The 22,691-nt window shown below is 44.3% G+C and overlaps 1 protein-coding gene across 1 annotated transcript in view; it reads left to right on the top strand.

Annotated features, from left to right (window-relative positions):
* C1H2orf81 (chromosome 1 C2orf81 homolog) overlaps positions 1-20,649 on the top strand; it is a 61,262-nt gene extending 40,613 nt beyond the window's left edge. Inside the window, exon 4 of the mRNA XM_029595312.1 lies at positions 18,554-20,649. Coding sequence (XP_029451172.1) covers positions 18,554-19,546 — 993 coding nt within the window. The 3' untranslated portion in view covers positions 19,547-20,649. The remainder of the gene's footprint in view (positions 1-18,553) is intronic.
* The last annotated feature ends 2,042 nt before the right edge of the window (positions 20,650-22,691 follow it).

Below are 22,691 nucleotides of genomic sequence, written 5' to 3'. Positions count from 1 at the left end.
ATAAAGACCTTAAATATCCGGGCTTGATGACATCATCTCAGGGGGACGCCCCCTGAGGTTCGCACCACAGCTGGTACTTGAGTCGGGGCCGCGCCGCACACGTGCCCTAAGGCTTCAGGAGAAGAAGGCGGAAGGCAGCGTCTAGCCGCTCCGGGGATGCCGGAGGAGAACGGCAAGATGACGCCACGGCAGCCAAACTTCCTTCAACCAAAGAGGGAGTCACAAAAGAGGTAAGGTGGGCGGAGTGGAGACTGGCATCGACGGTCATAATAGAACCTGGAAGATGTAGTAGGCCAAATTGACAAACTAAAGAGTAGCAAATCACCTGGACCGGATGGTGTGCATCCTAGGGTACTGAAGGAACTCAAAAATGAAATTTCTGATCTATTACTTAAAATTTGTAACCTATTATTAAAATCATCCATTGTACCTGAAGACTGGAGGGTGGCCAATGTAACCCCAATATTTAAAAAAGGCTACAGGGGCGATCCGGGTAACTATAGACCAGTGAGCCTGAATTCAGTGCCAGGAAAAATAGTGGAAACTATTCTCAAGATCAAAATCGTAGAGCATATAGACAGACATGGTTTAATGGAACACAGTCAACATGGATTTAACCAAGGGAAGTCTTGCCTAACAAATCTGCTTCATTTTTTTGAAGGGGTTAATAAACATGTGGATAAAGGTGAACCAGTAGATGTAGTGTTTTTGGATTTTCAGAAGGCGTTTGACAAAGTCTCTCATGAGAGGCTTCTAAGAAAACTAAAAAGTCATGGGATAGGAGGCGATGTCCTTTCGTGGATTACAAACTGGTTAAAAGACAGGAAACAGAGAGTAGGATTAAATGGTCAATTTTCTCAGTGGAAAAGGGTAAACAGTGGAGTGCCTCAGGGATCTGTACTTGGACCTGTGCTTTTCAATATATATATAAATGATCTGGAAAGGAATACGAGTGAGGTTATCAAATTTGCGGATGATACAAAATTATTCAGAGTAGTTAAATCACAAGCAGATTGTGATACATTACAGGAGGACCTTGCAACACTGGAAGATTGGGCATCCAAATGGCAGGTGAAATTTAATGTCGACAAGTGCAAGGTGATGCATGTAGGGAAAATTAACCTATGCTATAGTTATCCCAGGACAAGCAGGATGCTAGTCCTCACATATGGGTGACATCAGTAATGGAGCCCTATGTACGGAAAAACTTCTATCAAAGTTTCTATGAAACTTTTGACTGGCACCAGAGTGCCCACTGAGCATGCCCAGCATGCCATGATATTCCCTGCCACAGGGGTCTCCCTTCAGTCTTCTTTTTTCCACGGAGCCGTTAGCCTCGCGGTTAATCTGGAGTCCTGTGGTGAATTTCACTACACGTAAAACTTTAGAAAAAAGTTAGGAAAAACTTTCCACCGCAAGGGTCTCCCTTCCATTCCATCGCGGTAAGTTTTTTCCCTGTGATTTTCTTCGGTTCCATACCGTTTTTCAAGCCATTGCCGACGACGGCTGTCCGGCAAAAATGGCCTCTGGTTTTAAAAAATGCCCGAATTGTGCGCGAAATATGTCCATTACGGACCCGCACCAGGAATGTGTGCTTTGCCTCACGAAAAACACGACGTCAAGTCCTGCAATTTATGCGCTGAGATGACATCTAAAGGTCGTCGGCTCCGGATGGAGAAAATGGAGCATCTCTTCAAGATTCAACTGCTCCCAACAACATCGACGTCAGCCCAGTCATCGCCTTCTGGATCGATACGGCAAGTTGTTCTAAAAAGACGACTTCCAGGTGAGGCCGGAGATGCTTCTACTCCCTCGCCGTCGTCGAAGGCGTCCACCTCCGGCAGTGAAAGGCAAAAGGAAAAGCATCGGCATCGACGCGAGCACGCCATTGAGCCGGTGCCCGCTGAGCCATCGATGGAGTCGGCCTCCTCCGCTAAGAAAGCTCGGACGAGCGCAGAGGCTCCGAGGCCTTCGGTACCAGGGCGATCCCCACCGATACCGGTGCAGGGCACCATACCTCCTCAGGGCTCTGAGGAGGTATCGGTATCGCCAACGCCGCCTCCCCCCATAGTTGCTCTGATACCATCAGCTATGCGGGCGGAACTTGATGGATATATCCGTCAAGCGGTTCGACAAGCGCTCCTTGATGCGGTACCATTCCAGCCATCGACACCGATGTCGCCATCGACACCAGCTCCAATGCCTTCGGATCCATCACCATCGATGCCGATACTTCCATCGATTCTGCCACCGATGCCCTCGGTGCCGCGCCCGATGCCTGCATCGATTCCACCGGTGACTCCATCGGTGCCATCCTCAGAATTTGCGGTTCTTCAACCACTGATGAAGAAACTGGACTCTTTACTCGATGCCATATCGAAGAAACCAAGAGACATCGAGGATGAACCTATTCCAGGACCCTCAGGAGTTCCTAGGCCTCATCAGCCTCGGTCCCCCTTACTTCCACCACTGCCAAAGGGGACACCTTTGGTGCCTACTAGGCCACAACCAGTGAGGTCCCCAAGAGAGACAGATACAGATACAGATTTCTCTTCAGAAGAGGACATACTGTCTGAACCTTCACCTCCTGAGGACCGTAGGAAGTCTCCTCTGGAAGACTTATCTTTTTCAAACTTTGTTAAGGACATGGCGGAGACTATTCCTTTCCAGTTACACGCAGAGGTGGATTCCAGGCAAAAGACACTGGAAGTTCTACAATTTGTAGACCCTTCCAAGGAGATTTTGGCGGTGCCAGTGCATGAGGTACTACAAGAACTCATGTACCGAATATGGGAACATCCAGGTTCACTGGCATCAGTAAACAAAAGGTCAGATGCAACCTACTTAGCCCAACCAATTCCTGGGTTCCAGAAGACCCAGCTACCACACCAATCGGTGGTAGTGGAGTCGGCCCAGAAGAAAGCGAAAAGGTTAAAGTCTCATGCCTCTACACCACCTGGAAAAGATAACAGATTCATGGACAACTTAGGACGTAAGGTTTTCCAGGGATCTATGTTGGTATCTCGGATTGCATCTTACCAACTTTTTATGAACCAGTACCAACGAAATCTTTGGAAGCAAGTCCAAGACCTCGTTCACACACTTCCTGATCAATATCAGGAACCTTTTCATCATCTGGTACATAAAGACCTAGAGGCAGGCAAACATGAAGTTAGGGCGACTTACGACAGTTTTGAAACTGCATCACGTCTCTCTGCTTCAGGAATAACTGCTCGTAGATGGGCCTGGCTTAAGGCATCTGATCTCCGACCAGAAGTACAGGAGAGACTGGCCGACCTTCCTTGTTTGGGGGATAACCTGTTTGGCGACAAGGTTAAGGAAGCAGTTGCAACTATAAAAGACCACACTGAGACACTTAAACAACTCTCATTACTGCCTCAGGAGACACAACCCCCGGCCAGGAGACCTCCTAGAAGGGATATAAGGCATCCTTACTACCGACAACGCCGCTACTATCCCCATCAAACCGAGCAAGACCATCTCGCCCAGCTCAGCGACCTCAGGCTAGGCAAAGGCCTGCCAGGCCACAACCTCCTCCTCAGACTGCATCAACGTCTGGGTTTTGAAAGACAATCAGAGAGCAGCAGCCCATACACCAATCCACTTCCACACCTGCCATTAGGAGGTCGTGTAGCCTTTTTCATCAAAACTGGACCTCCATAACCACAGACCAATGGGTACTTTCCATAACAGCTCACGGTTACCGATTGGATTTTCTCACTGTACCAAAAGAAACTCCACCAATCTCATCTTGGACAGTGAACCACCATTCCAAAATTATATAAACAGAATTATCCACCCTTCTGAGAGCCAGGGCCATAGAACCAGTTCCCAGGCCTCAGCAGGGCAGAGGATTCTACTCCCGCTATTTCCTCATTCCAAAGAAAACCGGAGGCCTTCGTCCCATCCTAGACCTCAGAAATCTCAACAAATTTCTCAAAAAAGAAAAATTCAGGATGGTATCGTTAGGCACCATGCTACCTCTCCTTCAAAGAGGAGATTGGCTCTGCTCTCTGGATCTTCAAGATGCTTACGCTCACATTCCCATCTTTCCTCCTCATCGCCAGTACTTGGATTTCTGGTCGAAGGACAACATTTTCAATACCGAGTGCTCCCATTCGGCCTAGCCTCAGCACCTCGAGTGTTCACAAAGTGTCTGGCAGTAGCGGTTGCACACCTCCACGAACAAAAGGTGCATGTATTCCCTTATCTAGACGATTGGCTCATCAGGAGTCAGACACAAGAAGGAGCTCTCAATTCCCTCAAGCTCACAGACAACTTGCTTCACTTCTTGGGATTTCTCATCAACTACCAGAAATCCCATTTCACACCATTTCACCTACTACAATTCATAGGTGCAGATTTAAACACCATCATAGCAAAAGCTTTTCTTCCAAGAGACCGTGCTCAAACACTCGTTCTCCTGGCACACTCTCTCCGAAATCAATCTCAAGTTACAGCTCATCAGTGCCTCACCCTACTCGGGCACATGGCCTCCACAGTTCACGTCACTCCTATAGCCAGATTGACCATGCAACTAATGCAATGGACACTCAAAACTCAGTGGATTCAAGCTATTCAACCATTGTCCACTCACGTGCAGATAACGCAGGAACTGCGTTCTTCCCTCCTCTGGTGGACATCAATGAACAATTTGCTCAAAGGTCTGCCTTTCCAGCATCCAATTCCGCAAGTGACATTAACTACAGATGCGTCCACTTTAGGCTGGGGAGCACACATTGGTCATCTGAAGACCCAAGGGATGTGGACAAAAACCAAAGCCTCTTTTCAAATAAACTTCCTAGAGCTTCGAGCTATACGTTATGCGCTACATGCGTTCAAGGACTGCCTTTCACACAAGACTGTTCTGATTCAGACAGACAACATAGTAGCCATGTGGTACATCAACAAACAAAGGGGAACAGGTTCCTACCTCCTTTGCCAAGAAGCAGCGCAGATTTGGGACTGGGTCCTAGCACACTCAGTTCTTCTACGAGCCACTTACCTGGCAGGCATCCGCAACATAATAGCTGATCGCCTCAGTCGTCAGTTCCAACCACACGAGTGGTCCTTGGATCCAGTGACAGCAACCAAGATCTTTCAACGCTGGGGTCAACAATAGATCTCTTTGCATCCCATCTGAACTACAAAGTGGACAATTACTGCTCCCTGTTACAACAGGAGAACAGCCTACCAAAGGACGCCTTTGCTCGCCACTGGAGCTCAAGCCTGTTATATGCGTAGCCACCGATACCGCTTATAACCAAAACTCTAGTGAAGCTACAACAGGACAAAGGGAACGTGATACTCATAGCCCCATACTGGCCTCGTCAAGTATGGTTTCCCACACTGCTAGACCTCTCAGTCCGGGATCCTGTTCGTCTGGGAGTAGCTCCCAATCTCATAACTCAGGACCAGGGTCGGTTGCGCCATCCCAACCTTCAATCCCTGTCCCTGACGGCATGGATGTTGAAAGCTTGATTTTACAACCACTCAACCTCCCAACCACTATGTCTCAAGTGCTTATAGCTTCACGTAAACCTTCCACTAGAAAGAATTATTCCTACAAATGGAAACGGTTTACTTTGTGGTGCACTCAGAAATCTTTAGATCCTTTCACTTGCCCCACTACCTCACTACTAGATTACCTATACCATCTTTCAGACTCTGGTCTCCGGACTTCATCTGTAAGAGTACATTTGAGTGCAATCTCAGCTTACCATAACAAGCTGGAAGATGCACCTATCTCTACACAGCCTCTCGTTAGTAAATTTCTGAAAGGTTTAATTCACCTAAAACCTCCAGTTCATCCCCCAAGCATACAATGGGACCTAAACGTAGTATTAACCAGGCTCATGCGTTCTCCATTCGAACCCATAGATACCTGTGACCTTAAATATCTTACATGGAAAACTGTATTCCTCATAGCCATTACATCAGCTAGAAGAGTCAGTGAGCTACAAGCACTTGTCACATACGAACCTTTTACAAAGTTCCTACATGACAGGGTGGTCCTCCGTACTCATCCAAAATTCCTTCCAAAAGTAGTCACGGAATTCCACCTGAACCAATCTATAGTTTTACCAACATTCTTTCCAAGGCCTCACTCTCACCAGGGAGAAAGGGCCTTACATATCTTGGACTGTAAACGTGCACTATCCTTCTACTTAAACCGCACTACAGTCCAAAGGAAATCCAGTCAACTATTTGTATCTTATTATCCAAACAAACCAGGTAAAGCAGTGGGTAAGCATACTTTGTCAAACTGGCTAGCAGATTGCATACAGTTTTGTTATGAAAAAGAAGGCCTAACTCTTCAAGGGCGAGTAAACGCACATTCAGTCAGAGCGATGTCAACCTCAGTAGCACACCTTCGCTCTGTACCTATTCTGGACATTTGCAAAGCAGCAATATGGAGTTCTCTTCACACCTTTGCAGCTCACTATTGTTTAGACAAAGACGGAAGACAAGATTCAGCCTATGGACAATCTGTCTTAAAGAACTTGTTTCCAGTGTAACCCCAACTCCTTCTACATCCAACCTGCTGTGATCTTTGGCTGATTCATTTCAACAACAATACTTCACTGTTGCCTCATTCCCAAATGACTCAGCCTCTAGCTTGCTAATCACTCATATGTGAGGACTAGCATCCTGCTTGTCCTGGGATAAAGCAAAATTGCTTACCTTGTAATAGGTGTTATCCCAGGACAGCAGGATGTAGTCCTCACGAAACCCATCCGCCACCCCGCGGAGTTGGGTCCAATACGTTTTATTATTTTATTTTTGGCTAACGCTAATTGCTACAAAACAGACTGAAGGGAGACCCCTGTGGCAGGGAATATCATGGCATGCTGGGCATGCTCAGTGGGCACTCTAGTGCCAGTCAAAAGTTTCATAGAAACTTTGATAGAAGTTTTTCCGTACATAGGGCTCCATTACAGATGTCACCCATATGTGAGGGCTACATCCTGCTGTCCTGGGATAACACCTATTACAAGGTAAGCAATTTTGCTTTACATAATGTTAGATTCCATATTAGGATCTACCACCCAAGAAAGAGATCTAGGCGTCATAGTGGATAATACTTTAAAATCGTCGGCTCAGTGTGCTGCAGCAGTCAAAAAAGCAAACAGAATGTTAGGAATTATTAGGAAAGGAATGGTTAATAAAAGGGAAAATGTCATAATGCCCCTATATCACTCCATGGTGAGACTGCACCTGGAATACTGTATACAATTCTGGTCGCCGCATCTCAAAAAAGATATAGTTGCGATGGAGAAGGTACAGAGAAGGGCAACCAAAATGATAAAGTGGATGGAACAGCTCCATTATGAGGAAAGGCTGAAGAGGTTAGGTCTGTTCAGCTTGGAGAAGAGACGGCTGAGGGAGGATATGATAGAGGTCTTTAAGATCATGAGAGGTCTTGAACGAGTAGATGTGATTCGGTTATTTACATTTTTTAATAATAGGAGGACTAGGGGGCATTCCATGAAGTTAGCAAGTAGCACATTTAAGACTAATCAGAGAAAATTCTTTTTCAATGCACAATAAAGCTCTGGAATTTGTTGCCAGAGGGTATGGTTAGTGCAGTTAGTGTAGCTGGGTTCAAAAAAGGTTTGGATAAGTTATTGGAGGAGAAGTCCATTAACAGCTATTAATCAAATTTACTTAGGGAATAGCCACTGCTATTAATTGCATTAGTAGCATGGGATCTTCTTAGTGCTTGGGTAATTGCCAGGTTCTTTTGGCCTGGTTTGGCCTCTGTTGGAAACAGGATGCTGGGCTTGATGGACCCTTGGTCTGAGCCAGCATGGCAATTTCTTATGTTCTTATTGATTTTATTTATTTAAAAATGTTTCTATACCGCTTTTACAAAGTTTAGTTAAAACGGTTTACATAAATATAAAATCATAAAAATAAAGATAAAATTAAATAAAAATTACATAAATCTAATAATAAAATAAGTTAATAAATTATCAAAATCTAATTAATCGAACATATCAAAATAAAAAATCAGGTGCCATCTTGTAGCCAGGGCATATGTATGGGAAAGGGGAATTTGGGGAAAAAGAGTAATTTCCAAATGTATATAAAGATTAGTGGGAAGAGAAACTTTTAGATTTGAAATTGATATAAAGTAGTTAGTGTTTGTTTGATGTAATTTTGAAAGCAATCTGAAACAAGTATGCTTTTAAGAATTTCTTAAAGTATATTGGGTTAGATAGTAATTGCAGTGAATCAGGTAATGCATTCCAAAGGGAAGGACCCGCTACTGAGAAAGCCCTTTTCCTTGTAAAGTCTAATCTTGCTAGTCGAGGTGAAAAGATGTCTAAAAGGTTTTTTGTTAGGGATCTCAGATGTCTGGTGGTTTGTAAATGCAGAGTAAAGTTCAGAGCCAAGTAGAAGAGGAGTTATAGATGGTAAGGATTTTATATTGTATTCTAAATTTTATTGGTAAGGATTTTTTATTGTATTCTAAATTTTATTGGTAACTAATGATAAGCCTGTAGAACTGGAGTGATGTGATTTCTGATGGAAGTATCTTATAAGATACGTGCTGCGGCATTCTGAACTAGTTGTAATGGATGGATGGTATTATCGGGAAGACCTAGGTAGAAGGAATTACAATAATCAAGACCCGAGAAAACAAGAGAGTGAAGAACAGTGCGAAAATCACTGAGAAAGCGTAACGGTCGAAGACGTTTTAGAAGCTGTAGTTTGTAGAAGGAATTTCTTGTCACTGATGAAATATGTTGCTTCATGGATAAATCTGTATTAATAATTGCGCCTAAATTTTTTGCATAACTAGAGATTGGAATAGATGTACCATTAAACAGAAAATGAGAAGGGGGACCAATAGAGGAATCTGAAATGGATGTGAGGTGGACAGTATCTGTTTTAGATGGATTTAATTTTAAGCGATTGTGTGAAAGCCATGTGTTGATAGTCTTTAAATATAAGGAAACCAAAGAGAGAGTAGCTGACCAGAATATATTATATGGAACCATGAACTGTAAATCAGCATAGATTTTTAACTGTAAGTTTACAGAAGATAGAATAGGACAACGTGGTAACAGATAGATATTAAAGAGGATGGGGGACAGTGATGAGTACGCCCTGTAAGGAAAGAAGAGAACCACTGTAAAACTGTGTTTGAGATACCTATAGATTCAAGCCCGGAAATAAGAATCTGATGGTCAACCGTGTCAAAGGCTGCGTGTCCAGAAAAACTATAATATGATCTGAATAGAGTCAAAAGCTCGGAATAGAGTATCAAAAGAAGTTACAAAAGAGTTTCAGTGGAATGTCCTTTACGGAATCCGTGTTGATTTGCGTGAAGAATATCATGTTCTGATAAGTAGTCTGAAAGATGGTGCAGGACTACTGACTCAATGAGTTTTGCTAAGGAGCTTAGATTAGCAATTGGTCTGAGATTACTGAGGTCGGTTGCATCTTTTGATTTATTTTTTATAATAGGTTAAATAGAAGTTTTTTTTAAACAATGTGGGAACTGTCCTGTTTCTAAAGATTGATTGACTAATAGGCTAGTGAGCACATGCTTCGCTTTTTTGTTTAAAATTCAGAGTTATGCGCATAAGTCTTGATCCTGCCCTGGAACGCCCATGCCCTGCCCCTTTTCCACCCTTTTATTCTTTATGCACACACAGGTACATATGCACGTATTTTGCTGCTTTTTAAAATTCACATTGCTCATTTGCAGCCCACCTATGCACCTATGTGGGTGTTTTTGTGCGAGCAATGCTTTTAAAATTGACCAGACTGCTTAATTAGATCCCAGAGGGGAGAGATGTAATATATTTATTTTTAAAAAAACCCAAAAAACCCCAACCTCTTACATTAAACATCAAATAAATGTCAACAAGAAGTACAACTATACAGCCAAGTTTCTTCTTACCCATACCTCAGTGGAGGCACAGGTGGAAGCATGAAAGTGTCATTTCAGTTGCCTTTACAAGTCTTGATCATCTGGAGACAGTGTTCTACTGAGCACCCTGAAATGTCTGCTAGCTAGATCAGACCTTTGTCCTTCCTCCAGAGCAGATTTGTGGCAGACAGTGCCCAAGCCACCTCCCACATGGCTTAGAGATCTCCAATTGAGTGAAGAAAGTGAGGCCATGAGTGTTTGCTTTGCTGTCGCTCCAGATACAGAGCAAGACTTCTGTACACCCCCTACAACACCTTCCAGCTGCTTTCCCACTCTTCAACCACTGAAATACTGCCAGCCAATTGCCAGAAAGCCACCGCACCAAGGTTAAGACTGAATAAAGATACTCACTCTGTACCCACCGTCTTTGTTGGCAGTAAAGAGGGTTTGCTGGGCAGCAGAACCACTGAGAGTGGATGTTGAGCCCGGAACTAAGCACCTGGCCTGAGATACGACCATTGAGGCCTTCTGAGAGCCATGGGTGGGGAGAGTAAACTCCATGCGAGGTAGAGGAGAGCTGGTGGGGAGGGGGAAAACTGGTTCTTATCGGCACAGACAGAATTTTGGTGAGGGTAGGAAGCTGGACCCAGTGCACTACTGGGAGGAAGTAGGTGGGCCATATTAAACAAGCTATCTGGCCATTTTTGGCCTGCAGGCTGCAGTTTGCCCACCCCCGATCTGTGAAATGTGACAAGCAGGATGCTAGTCCTCACATATGGACGACATCATCCGATTGGAGCCCAGCATGGAAAACTTTTGTCAAAGTTTCTAGAAACTTTGACTGGCACACTGAGCATGCCCAGCATGCCAATATCCATGCGTCCACCTGAGGTCCCCCTTCAGTCTCTCTTTTTCCACAATGCAGTTGCCTTGTGGTTCTTGGAGCTCTGCTTCTTTCTTGTTTGTTTTTTTTTTGTCTAAATCAGGATTTTTTCCCATTCCATTGATGGGTCCCCCTTTGCAATTGGTGCCTCTCCTTGGCACAGTAAGTAGAAAACATTTTTTCTTCCTTTTCATGGTCAATTCCCGGCATCCCACTTCTAGTCACTGGTCATCAACCGTGCACCATGGCATTGTCCAGCTTTCGTCAGTGCCCCCAGTGCCCACGGACTTATGTCCATCACAGATCTGCTTGAGGTTTGCATCCTCTGCCTGGGGGCCTCGCACGACGTCCGAGGGTGTCAGCTGTGTGACCAGATGACCCCGAAAGGCCATCGGGCATGCCTTGACAAAATGGAGAAACTTTTCGGTTCCAAAAAGTCTGCTCCATCCACAATCATGTCAGAGTCCTTGACACCTAGGGGTTGAAGGGAACCACTCGATACGCTCCCTCTCATTACTCCTCTGACTACATCTTCAAAAGTCCGAGGGACCAGTGATCGGTCTGCCATGATCTCACTGGTTTCCAGGACATCGGAATCCTCTGCTTCCTTGACGCTGGAGAAAGATCAGGCCAAGCACCATGGGAGATCCCGCAAATATCGATACCAGTCGCTGTCGGTGCATGGCTCTGGTTCCGTTGCGGTACTGGCAGCTGCCATACCACCCCCGAAGTGACCCCGTGGCTCGGAGATCCCGTCCTCCAATATACCCGGGAGTCCCAGGCATTCCCCACCAATATTGGTGCTGGCACCGTGTTTCCTGGGAGAAATCTGGAAGCACCAGTGATGCCTTGTCCCCCTCCCTCAGTCCTGGTTTCACCGGACTTCCAGGAGGAGTTGGAACGTAGGATGCAGAGCCCAGTGCTCCGAGCTCTGTGGAGCATTGAGCTGCTCCTGCCACCGATCCCCATGCTGGGGATCGGTGGCAGGAGCCATGCTGGTGCCGGCACCAGCTCCGGCACCATGCTGGTGCAGAGGCTCCGGCACCATGCTGGTGCCGGAGCCTCTGCCGTCTATTCTGTCACCCCTGCTCGAGCACCTGGACATCCTCCTTGGCACCCTCCCGATGCAACTGGTGCCCAAGGAACCTTCGGTTCCTCAGCGGTCACCGATGCCCTCCTCAGGAGCGATTCCCATTATTGGATCTTTCATGGGGGAAGATGCAGCCGGTGCTGCGTTTCCGATGCCTTGGTTCCTCGAGCCTTTGCCTGGGCCCTCTGGTCTCCAGGGGGACCATCTATTCCCGCAGTGCCCTCGGTGCCTTTGAAACTTTTGGAGCCCAGGGCTAGGGTTCTCTACAGGCCTCGCTCGCATAAGTCCCACGATGGCCTTAGTGAAGAAGAAGGCTCTTATGACCCGTGGGGAGATGATTTCTCTGTGTCTTCATCTGAATTCTCGGACGACCCCCTCTCTGAGCCTTCTCCACCAGAAGAAGGCCCTGAGGACCTCTCCTTTGTGGGTTGCATCCAGGCCATGGCCAAAGCTATTCCCTTCCAACTCCTCACGGAGGAGGATGCGCGACATAAGATGTTGGAAGTACTTCAATTTGTCAGTGCTCCTAAGGAAATCATAAAAAACCAATAAAGCACACTCCTTTGTGAGGGATATAATTATCATAAATATACGAAACCAGATATCACCTCAAAACAATTTTCAAGAAATATTTCTAATATTTTGTAATAAAGAGAAAAAAATCTCTACATATTTCAAATGAATCCAATACAATTTTTTATCCACCATAAAAGTGGAAAACATTTTTGGGGAAGAAGAGGATGGTTTCATACAACTTCATGTCATTGCATCCAGCAATGTATAATGTTTCTAATCACAAACCAACCTCCTCCAACCCGTGAATAATTTTTATATATTTTTAGCGTGATTTAATTTGATGAAAAAAAAAATAATTTAAAAATATTTCTTTGGAATTTTGCTTAAAGTCCTTTGCACTCAATCGAGTTTATGCTCAAGAAATCCCAGCACAGTTTTGAATGAATGCCGAAACGAAGTTTTTAATTTGACTAGGGGAACACCCCGCTATTCCTTTACATCTGAAGGTTTTCTTAATCACAAAGTGATTTTCAATGAACGGCGATCAAACGTTCTTACAATTTTACTGGGCACCCAGCTCATCACATTTTTATGTCTGGAAACTTTCATAAAGAATTTATTTCACAATTGAGTTATGTTGACCTCATATTTTTTAACAAAGGCAAGCAATTCTCAATAAACGCCGACACTAGTCTTTTCAATTTTGCAAAGGGGAACTTCCCAATTACTTATCTGTGCACGATCAAACTTTTGGCTCCATGTCCCTATCCCGACAAGGCCTCATTTTGAATCGTGGATTCTTCATCAGGGGACAGCAATTTTTAATCCTCTGTTTGAAGGCTGTAAAGGAATAGCGGGGTGTTCCCCTAGTCAAATTAAAAACTTCTTTTCGGCGTTCATTCAAAACTGTGCTGGGATTTCTTGAGTATAAACTCGATTGAGTGCAAAGGACTTTAAGCAAAATTCCAAAGAAATATTTTTAAATTATTTTTTTTTCATCAAATTAAATCACGCTAAATATATATAAAAATTATTCACGGGTTGGAGGAGGTTGGTTTGTGATTAGAAACATTATACATTGCTGGATGCAATGACATGAAGTTGTATGAAACCTTCCTCTTTTTCCCCAAAAATATTTTTCCACTTTTATGGTGGATAAAAAATTGTATTGGATTCATTTGAAATATGTAGAGATTTTTTTCTCTTTATTACAAAATATTAGAAATATTTCTTGAAAATTGTTTTGAGGTGATATCTGGTTTCGTATACCTAAGGAAATCATGGCAGTTCCCATCCATGACATCTTTAAGGATCTTGGCCTTCGGATGTGGAAACACCCGATCTCCATATCTCTAGTCAATAGGAAGGTGGACCCCACCTATTTGGTACAGCAGACCTTGGGATTCAAAAGACATCACCTCCCTCACCAGCTGGTGGTCGTAGAGTCCACTCTCAAGAAGGCCAAACGCTCCCGCACCCATGCCTCTGCCCCTCTGGGGCAAGAATATAGGGAGCTAGATCTCTGGGTAGAAATGTCTTTCAGGGCGCTATGTTCATTGTCCGTATCGCCGCCTACCAGTTGTATATGACCCACTACAGCCAAAACCTGTGAAAGCAGGTCAAGGACCTCGCAGAGAGCTTGCCGCAACAGGAGTCGCTCTCTGCCATTGTTCTGCAGGGTCTGGAGACTGGCAAACACGAGTTGAGATCCACCTACAATGTGTTTGCGACAGCGGCCCAAGTAGCCGCTGTGGGCATCGGTGCCAGTAAAATGGCCTAGCTCTGGGCTTCCAACCAACATCCACAGTTGCAGGTGAAGCTGGTTGACCTCCCATGCACAGGTGACAACCTTTTTGGGGACAAGGTCTGAGATGTGGTAGCCCAGTTGAAGGACCACCACGAAACCTTCCAACAGCTCTCCGCTAGCATTTTAGACAACCCTTCCTCTGCCAGGAAATCTTCCAGGCCAAGCTTCAGGAAATCCTTTTATAGGCAGCGGAAATATTATCCCCCCGCCTCTCAGGCTCACACGCCACACACTAGCTTCAGAGGCCGCTCCCGTCAACAATGGACATCTAGGTCCCAGCCAGCACCCCAGCATGCCCCGGTTACAGGTTTTTCACTGGCGGCGAGGGAGCATGAGTCTGCAAAACCTACCCAGGGCACCGGATCCCCCAGTAGGAGGCAGGTTTATTGGCTTCACCCACCACTAGAGGACCATCACTTCGGACCAATGGGTCCTTACCATTGTCTGCCAGGGGTACCGGCCCAATTTCATACAGCTTCCAGAGAACTCTCCCCCATGTCCATCCTGAGATTTGTCCACCCAGCAGGTCATACTTCAGACAGAACTCTCTACCCTTCTCACGGCAGGAGTGGTAGAGCCCATTCCTCGCACTCAACAGGTCTGAGGGTTCTATTTGAGGTATTTCCTCATACTGAAGAGAAACAAAAGCTTAAGCCCCTTTCTCGACCTCAGGCCGCTGAACAAATTTCTCTTAAAAGAAAAGTTCAGGATGGTTTCTCTGTGTACTCTGATCTCCCTCCTCAAAAGAGGAGACTGGCTCTGCACCCTCGATCTTAAGGAAGCTTACACCCACATAGTTATCTTCCCCAGCCACAGAAAATACCTCTACTTCGTGGTGGGGAAGGCTCACTACCAGTACAAGGTGCTGTCTTTTGGATTGACCTCCACCCCTCGCATTTTCAGCAAATGCCTAGCGTGGTGGCTGTGTACCTCAGGCTCCGTGCAGTGCATGTCTTTCCATACCTGGACGACTGATTGATCAAGAGTGACTCACACACAGGGGCACTGAACGCAGACACTGCAGTCCTTGGGGTTTGTTATCAACTACCCAAAGACTCACCTCTGCCTATCTCCCCAACTGGACTTTATAGGAGCCAGGCTGGACACGGCACAGGCGAAAGTGTTTCTGCCCCGCTATCAGGCTCTTGCTCTCGCCTTGTTGGCAGCCTTCGTGTACAGCAGCCGGCATGAGTACCCACCTTCTGCTCCGTTTGTTGGGCCACATGGCAACTTCAGTCCATGTTAACCCATTTGCCCGCTTGTGCATGCGAAGGGCACAATGGACCTTGCGGGACCATCCTAGGACCTCGAGACCTATCTCTCCATCACGGAACCTCTGTGGGCATCTGTATCCTGGTGGGAAAACCCCTCCAATTTGGAGCGGGGAATTCCCTTCCAGGCTGCCCCATCTCAAGTGGTCCTCAACACCAATGCTCTCCTCAGGGCTGGGGGGCCTATGTGGATGGCCTCCACACACAGGGTCTCTGGATCGCTCAAGAAACCCACTGTCAGATAAACATTTTAGAACTTTGGGCAATCGGTTACGCTCTCTGGGTGTTCTGGGACCAGTTGTCATTCAAGAAAGCCCTGATTCGGACGGACAACCAAGGGAGGCATGGAATCATTCCTCCTCTGTCACGAGGCAATGCAGATGTGGTCCTGGGCACTATCACAAGGGATGTTGCTACGAGCGACAACCTGCCTGGGACTCTGAACAGACTGGCGAACCGGCTGAGCCAGTCCTTTCAGCTGCATGAGTGGTCTCTAAATCCAGAGGTAGCGGCCAGGATTTTTCATCATTGGGGAACCCCAGATGTGGACCTCTTCACCTCCCCGTACAACTACAAGGAGAGCAATTTCTGCTCCCTGTTGCCAGGGGGCGGACATCTGGCCTTCGCCTTCTCCCTTCACTGGGGGAAGAGTCTTCTGTACGTGTACCCTCCTCTTCCACTCCACTTGAAGACCCTACTGAAGCTTCAACAGAACAGAGGGACCATGATACTTGGCCCCAACAGATCTGGTTCCCTCTCCTTCTGGATCTGACGATCAGGGATCCCATTCAGCTGAGGATCGCGCCCAATCTGATAACTCAGAACCAGGGCACACTGCGCCATCTGAACCTCCAGACGTTGGCCCTAACCACATGGATGTTGAGCGCCTAGTTCTTCAGCCCTTGACCCTTGGAAAGTGTCTCCCAGGTGCTGGTGGCTTCTAGAAAGCCTTCCACCAAGATGCTTATAGGTTGAAATGGAGAAGAATCTCCACCTGGTGTGCGGGGCATGGCTTAGATCCATTCACATGCCCCCTTCCAAAGTTTTTGGACTACTTGTGGCACCTTTCCTTTCTGGGCTTCAAACCAACTCAGTCAGGGTTCATCTTAGTGCCAATAGTGCGTACTATCGAGGTGTCACTGGCAGACCCATATTGGCGCAGCCTTTAGTGGGTTGTTATATGAGGGGTCTGCTTCAATTGAAGCCCCATCTTCGGCTTCCTGTTGTGTCCTTGGACCTCAACATTGTCTTGGCGCAGCTCATGCATTCTCCCTTTGAGCTGTTGCAGTCTTGCAACCCAAAGTTCCTCACCTGGAAAGTTATATTCCTAGTGGTGATTACTTTGGCTCGTAGAGTCAGCAAGCTTCAGGCCTTGGTTAAATACTCACCAAACACAAGCTTTTTTCATGATCGTGAGGTCCTGCATACGCACCCCAAGTTCCTAACTAAGGTCATGACTCATTTCCACATCAATCAGTCCATTGTTTTACCCACCTTCTTTCCCAGGCCTCATTCCCATCCAGGGGAATGGGCTCTTCATTCTTTGGGTTGTAAGAGGGCCTTGGCTTTCTATTTAGAACGCACAGCCTGTCACCAGCAGTCCATTCAGCTCTTTGTGTCCTTCGATACCAAGGGATTGGGAGTGGCGGTGAGTAAACAGACTCTATCCGATTGGCTGGTGGATTGTATCACCTCCTGCTATGTGAAAGAGGGCCTTCAGCTGGCAGGCCGAATAACAAAATCTCACTCTGTGCATGCCATGGTGACAGTGGTGGCTCATATGCGAGCAGTTCCTGTCACTGAAATTTGCTGCGCAGCAACATGGAGTTCCCTTCACACATTCACGGCCTTTACTGCTTGGACAAAGATGGTCAAAGGACAGTGCCTTCGGCCAGTCCGTCCTACGCAGTCTCTTCCAGACTTAAACCCAACTCTCCCTGCTTAGAGGAAAAAGTGCAGTTGCTTACTTGTAACAGGTGTTCTCCTAGGACAGCAGGATGTTAGTCCTCAGGAATCCTGCCCACCACCCCGTGAAGTTGGGTTCTCCTTCCATTTTAATTTATTTTTCGCTCGTATTTTTCTCTATGTTACAAGACTGATGGGGGACCTCGCATGGACGCACGGATAGTGGCATGCTGGGCATGCTAAGTGTGCCAGGCTCCTTTGGATGATGTCACCCATATGTGAGGACTAACATCCTGCTGTCCTAGGAGAACACCTGTTACAGGTAATCTACTGCGCTTTCCCTCAGGATGCAGCTACACTAGAAAATGTTAATGTTATTTGGAGTGGGAAATGATAGTCTTTATCAGCACCTTTAAATAAAAATGTTTCTTTTAATATTATAGCAGTTTCTTACCCGCCTCAATCTGATGGTTTGTTTACTTGAGAAGTTGCACTTCTCACATCTTAATGACTCAGGGCCTACTTACTAAGCCTTTTCTCCCATATTGCTGCTGATGTAATAAATCTCTGCAGAAAACTGGCGCTCAACTGGTGTTGAGTGCCTACTTTTCTAACACGCACTCAGCCACCTCTTCTGGGCACGTAATCGAATATTTAAATGAGGGGTCACGCTGCCAAGGAGGCGCTAGGGACAAATTTTAGAGCGTCCATTTCCTAACCTGTGCACAGCCACGGGTTAGGAAAACGGACACTCATTAAGCGTCCCTTTTCCTAACCTGACCGCCAGCACACTTTTTTTATTTTAATATTTTATTTTTTTTTAAACATTCTGGTCCTTTTGGTTCCTCCGACTTAATATTACTATGATAATAAGTCGGAGGAAGTACAGAAAAGCACATTGGTTTTTTCAGTAGGGGCAGAATAGTTAATAGCCTCATCAAAATGTATTTGTATGTGATGAGCGCTATTAGCTTTGCAGGATTTGGCCACACGTTTTGGATGTGCTAATTCCCTTATAGAATAAGGGGTTGTGGATGCGCGTCCAAAACCCGCATCCAACCACAGGTTAAACAGTGCGCTCAGCCCCTCTGTGTCTAAGGAAAAAAACTCAGTAAATCAGGTCCTCAATCTGAACAGCAACTTCAAATTTACACCCTTTTCTTCCCTTTTTAAGCAGGTGACTTTGGATGAACCCAGCTGGATGAGCATAGCCTTAATACCAGTAATCCCAACTGATGAAAGCAAATTGGATGAACTATCTATTCCACGGCCTGCTAGTCCATCATCAGCACCACAGTTAGAAGAAAGCCTTCTTGAGGAAGTGAGAGTGATGGTAAAATCAGAGGAGTTTAGCTCTCTATCCAAAACACAGGAACTAGTTTACCAGCCCTCCCCTCCACCTAAGGAGCATAAACCCAAGCAAGAATACAAGCCTCATCGGGGATCCCTGCAATCACCTAGCCTGAAGAATCTTACCAAATCCCTGGAAACATCTGAGAAGGAGCTACTGATTCAAGAGCTCTCCAAGACACTACTACAAGAAGAGACACAGGAGGATCTGAGCAACTTCAAGCTGCTTCCCATATCATTGCAAAATATCCTGAAAATGCAGCTGAAAAGACCTAAAAAAAAAGATGTGCTTTACGATGAATTTGGCAATATCATCGCAGTCCCTAAGCTTGACTTGTCAAGCTTACCAGTGCCTTGGATTCAGCCTCAGGCTGAGGTATTAGGTTCAAACGTGGAGATAGAACAGCAACAAATAGATGTCCCTGGGACTAGCAGACTGAAAGGCAAGAAATTCGCCTCCAAGACAACTGAGCAAAAGGAAACAAAAACATCTCCAGATGTTCTATCCAGACAAGTGGTAAAAGGCAAAGGCAGCACCCCACTTTCATTAAAATCTGGCATCATTCTAGAGTCCATGCAGCTGGCTCCTGGAGTAGTGGCGAGAGATAAAAGCACCCCAGCGCGGAGTGTCTTCAAAGGTCCAAAGCAAGAGGAATTTGTTAAGAAGGAAGAGGCAAGTGATCTAAAACCCATCCAGACCACAATACCCTATCCCAGCATTACAGTGGACCAGCTTATTAAAGATCGCATTCCTCGAGTGCAACCTATAACCCGTTTTCAAACATACCCATCACCAGAGAACCCTCAAAAGAACTGAATTGAATCCACCCCACCCTATAGCAAAGAGATGGGTTCCCTTAGATCTATCAAGTGCATAATATTAAAAAACTTACACATCAGAAGCTGGGGATAGAGTACCTCCTGATGCAAACAAATGTCAACCCTGGGCTAGTGTCCCATTGCAGGACTCCAAAGACCATACCTCAAGTTATGGGCTTAAGTGGTAACAATCCGCAAGGAAAGTAACATTACAACATTTAGAAAGCTTTTCAAAGCACAACTTTAAGGAGGCATTTGATTTATAACTATTTGTTGCCTCCCTTCAAGAATTTTAAAATGTTCCTGATCATTTTAATGATGTTTGTTTTTAACTTTTTATTAGTTATTTATTTTATTTCTGTGATTCTCAAAATTATGTAGGTTAGTTCCTTGCAAGCTGCCTAGACTCTTGGATTTGCAGCATATAAATTCCAAAATAAATAAAAAATAACTTTCCTCCTGATGGTAAGTCCCTCTGAAAATCCAAGATTCCCTATTGAGGGAAGATTATCTTCTAGGCCCTGAGCATTGTTCAATAGTCAGTTCAGTATTAAAAGTCAATACAGCAGAAAATAATCACTCTGGAAGCATTAGATAGTTTTCAACTTTTACTGATTAAAGATGGAAAATTGATGAAAATATTAAGTTACAAGTTCTTGGTACTTACAATCCATGTTACAGCTTCAGATATTCTTTCAGCTTCCAGTTAATGTACTGATGTCAAATAGTTATCTCAAATCTGTTTTGGAGCTTCCTCCCAGAATTTGGTGGATAGGATAATCATTTCCCAATTTAAATGTACTTAAATAAAGTCCCATTTTTTTCAGACCTTAATGCAGTTGTTCAGTCATTCTCTTTACTTCCCTTGTTGGTTCCTGGAGGACACCTCCATTCTCCTTTCTTCAAAATCTTGATGATGCAGATGTGGTTAATACCAAATGAGTGCCACAGATCTTCTTTACTACCACCTTCTCCCTAGGAATGAACCCAGGAAGTTGAAACATACAATAAGCTACTTCGGTCCCCCTTGGTAAAATGGAACAATCCTTTTAGTAGGAACCCACAAGTTTCTCTACACAAGGGTTTTGGTGCCATACTAAGGGCCAGATTCACTAAGGGGTTTCTCCCATTTTGTATGTATAGGGAAAATGCATAGTACATCTGGCTCTTAGTGACTTCATTTTCAGCAGGCCTAGATAGGTTTCATCAAATACTACATGGTTATGCCACTAAAGGATGTATCTTTGCTATAATATAAGAATGTATAAGAAAAGCCATGCATTGTAATCCAGTAAGGTCCTGATTTTAAAAAGCATTTTACACACTTAAAATTGGGTTTTACATGTGTAAATGCACTTTACCTGTGTAAGTGGGCTTTTGGAAATTGCTATAATACATGCCATTGAATTGTCCATAGATTATTTATTTATTTATTTATTTTTAGATTTTTATATACCGGTGTTCCTATATGAAATAAAGATCACATCGGTTTACATTGAAACAGAACATGAAAATTGCCAAAAGGCATTACATAGAACAAGGTTATGAAACTTGGAACAGTGTACATAAGTTCAAAATTTAACAATAACGTTGTAACATTGATGACCAAAAGATAAAGGAGAAAAAAAAAAAAAAAAAAAAAGACTTAAACAATTAAGTTGACAGGTCTTATTGAGCATAAATTATAATATACATATAATATTATATTATATTATAATATATTATATATATTATATATATTATATTATATAATATATATTATATATTATATATAATATATTATATTATATATATATAATATATGATATAATAGTAATATAATATAAGTATAATATGTATATATGAAGATATAATAATATATAATATTATATATTTAAATTATATAAAATTATATAAATTATATTATTTATTATATAAAATTATAATATAATATATTATATATATATATATATATATATATATATATATATAATATATTATAATATATTATATTATATTATAATATAATATAATATGCATAATTATACACATGTAAGTGCACTTTATGCACATAAATGGCTTTTAAAATTGTTTTGATAGGTATATTATATTTACATGCGTATCTCCTTTTAAAGTTACTTCCATAATGAGCTGTACGTTTATTATGGTATGTATATGGCTTCTCTTATTTTTCCTTGCTTGGTTCACTTATTTCAAGGTTATTCTTCCCAGTGGAGTGATAGGTACTTTGCAAATTATACACAGTAGGTCTCTGTTCTGTAGCATAAATAGCACTAGGTAAATACCAAAGGCCCTAGAAGACAACCAGAAGAAAATCCTTTCTTCATATAGGACTCTCTATCTTTTAGTTAAACGGCTGTGTGTCTAGATTGGTTTTGCATACTACTAGCAAATATGCATAAAGGGGATAATATTCAAAAGGATTTACATGCTCAAAACTGGGTTTTACTTGTGTAAATGCATTGTGGGCCTGATTTTTGTTGCAAAAGTGGACCCTTAGGCTGAGGTGGAATTGGCGCAACCTACAGGGAGAGGCCCTGCTAATCCCCACATTCGGAAGGTGGAGATGGCTGGAGCAGAGGTCCAACAGGAAATTTGCCAATACCAGCCCTCTTTCCCCTTAGGTTGAGCTCTCAAGTGCTGGGCCAGCTGGACTTAGGTACGGGTCTCTGTGGAGGTGAAGATCTGTCACGTAGAAGGTGTTGCAGGTCAGCACGGAGGATAACGGAGTCCGAACGAGCAGCAGTCAGGACAGGCAAACAGGGTCAGGATCAGGCTGTGGTCAAAGGTAGGCAGAGTTCACTCAATGTCATGGTTCAGACAGTGGTCGGGGCAGGCACAGTTCAATCAGTAATGGTGACTAGACGGTAGTCAGAGGCAGACAGAAGTCAAGCAGTGTCAAGGTCCAGTTTGAAGTCAAGCCAGAAGTCCAATCCAAGAAACTAATAAAGAGGAGGACAAGGGATCACAAGAGCAAGTCAAGGCGCTGAAGACAGATAAAGGGAAAACTGACCTCGAGGACAAGAACTCAGAAAATAAACCAGACAGCTAGGAATAGGACACAGGAATTCAGGAACATCACACAATGGAGTCAGGAAACAGAAATGCAGAGGCAAAGCATTTCTCCATTGGAGTCGACCTAT

Source organism: Rhinatrema bivittatum, chromosome 1, assembly GCF_901001135.1.
Source record: "Rhinatrema bivittatum chromosome 1, aRhiBiv1.1, whole genome shotgun sequence".
NCBI classification, from domain to species: Eukaryota; Metazoa; Chordata; class Amphibia; order Gymnophiona; family Rhinatrematidae; genus Rhinatrema; species Rhinatrema bivittatum.
This window is presented reverse-complemented; position numbering and strand designations above follow the sequence as displayed.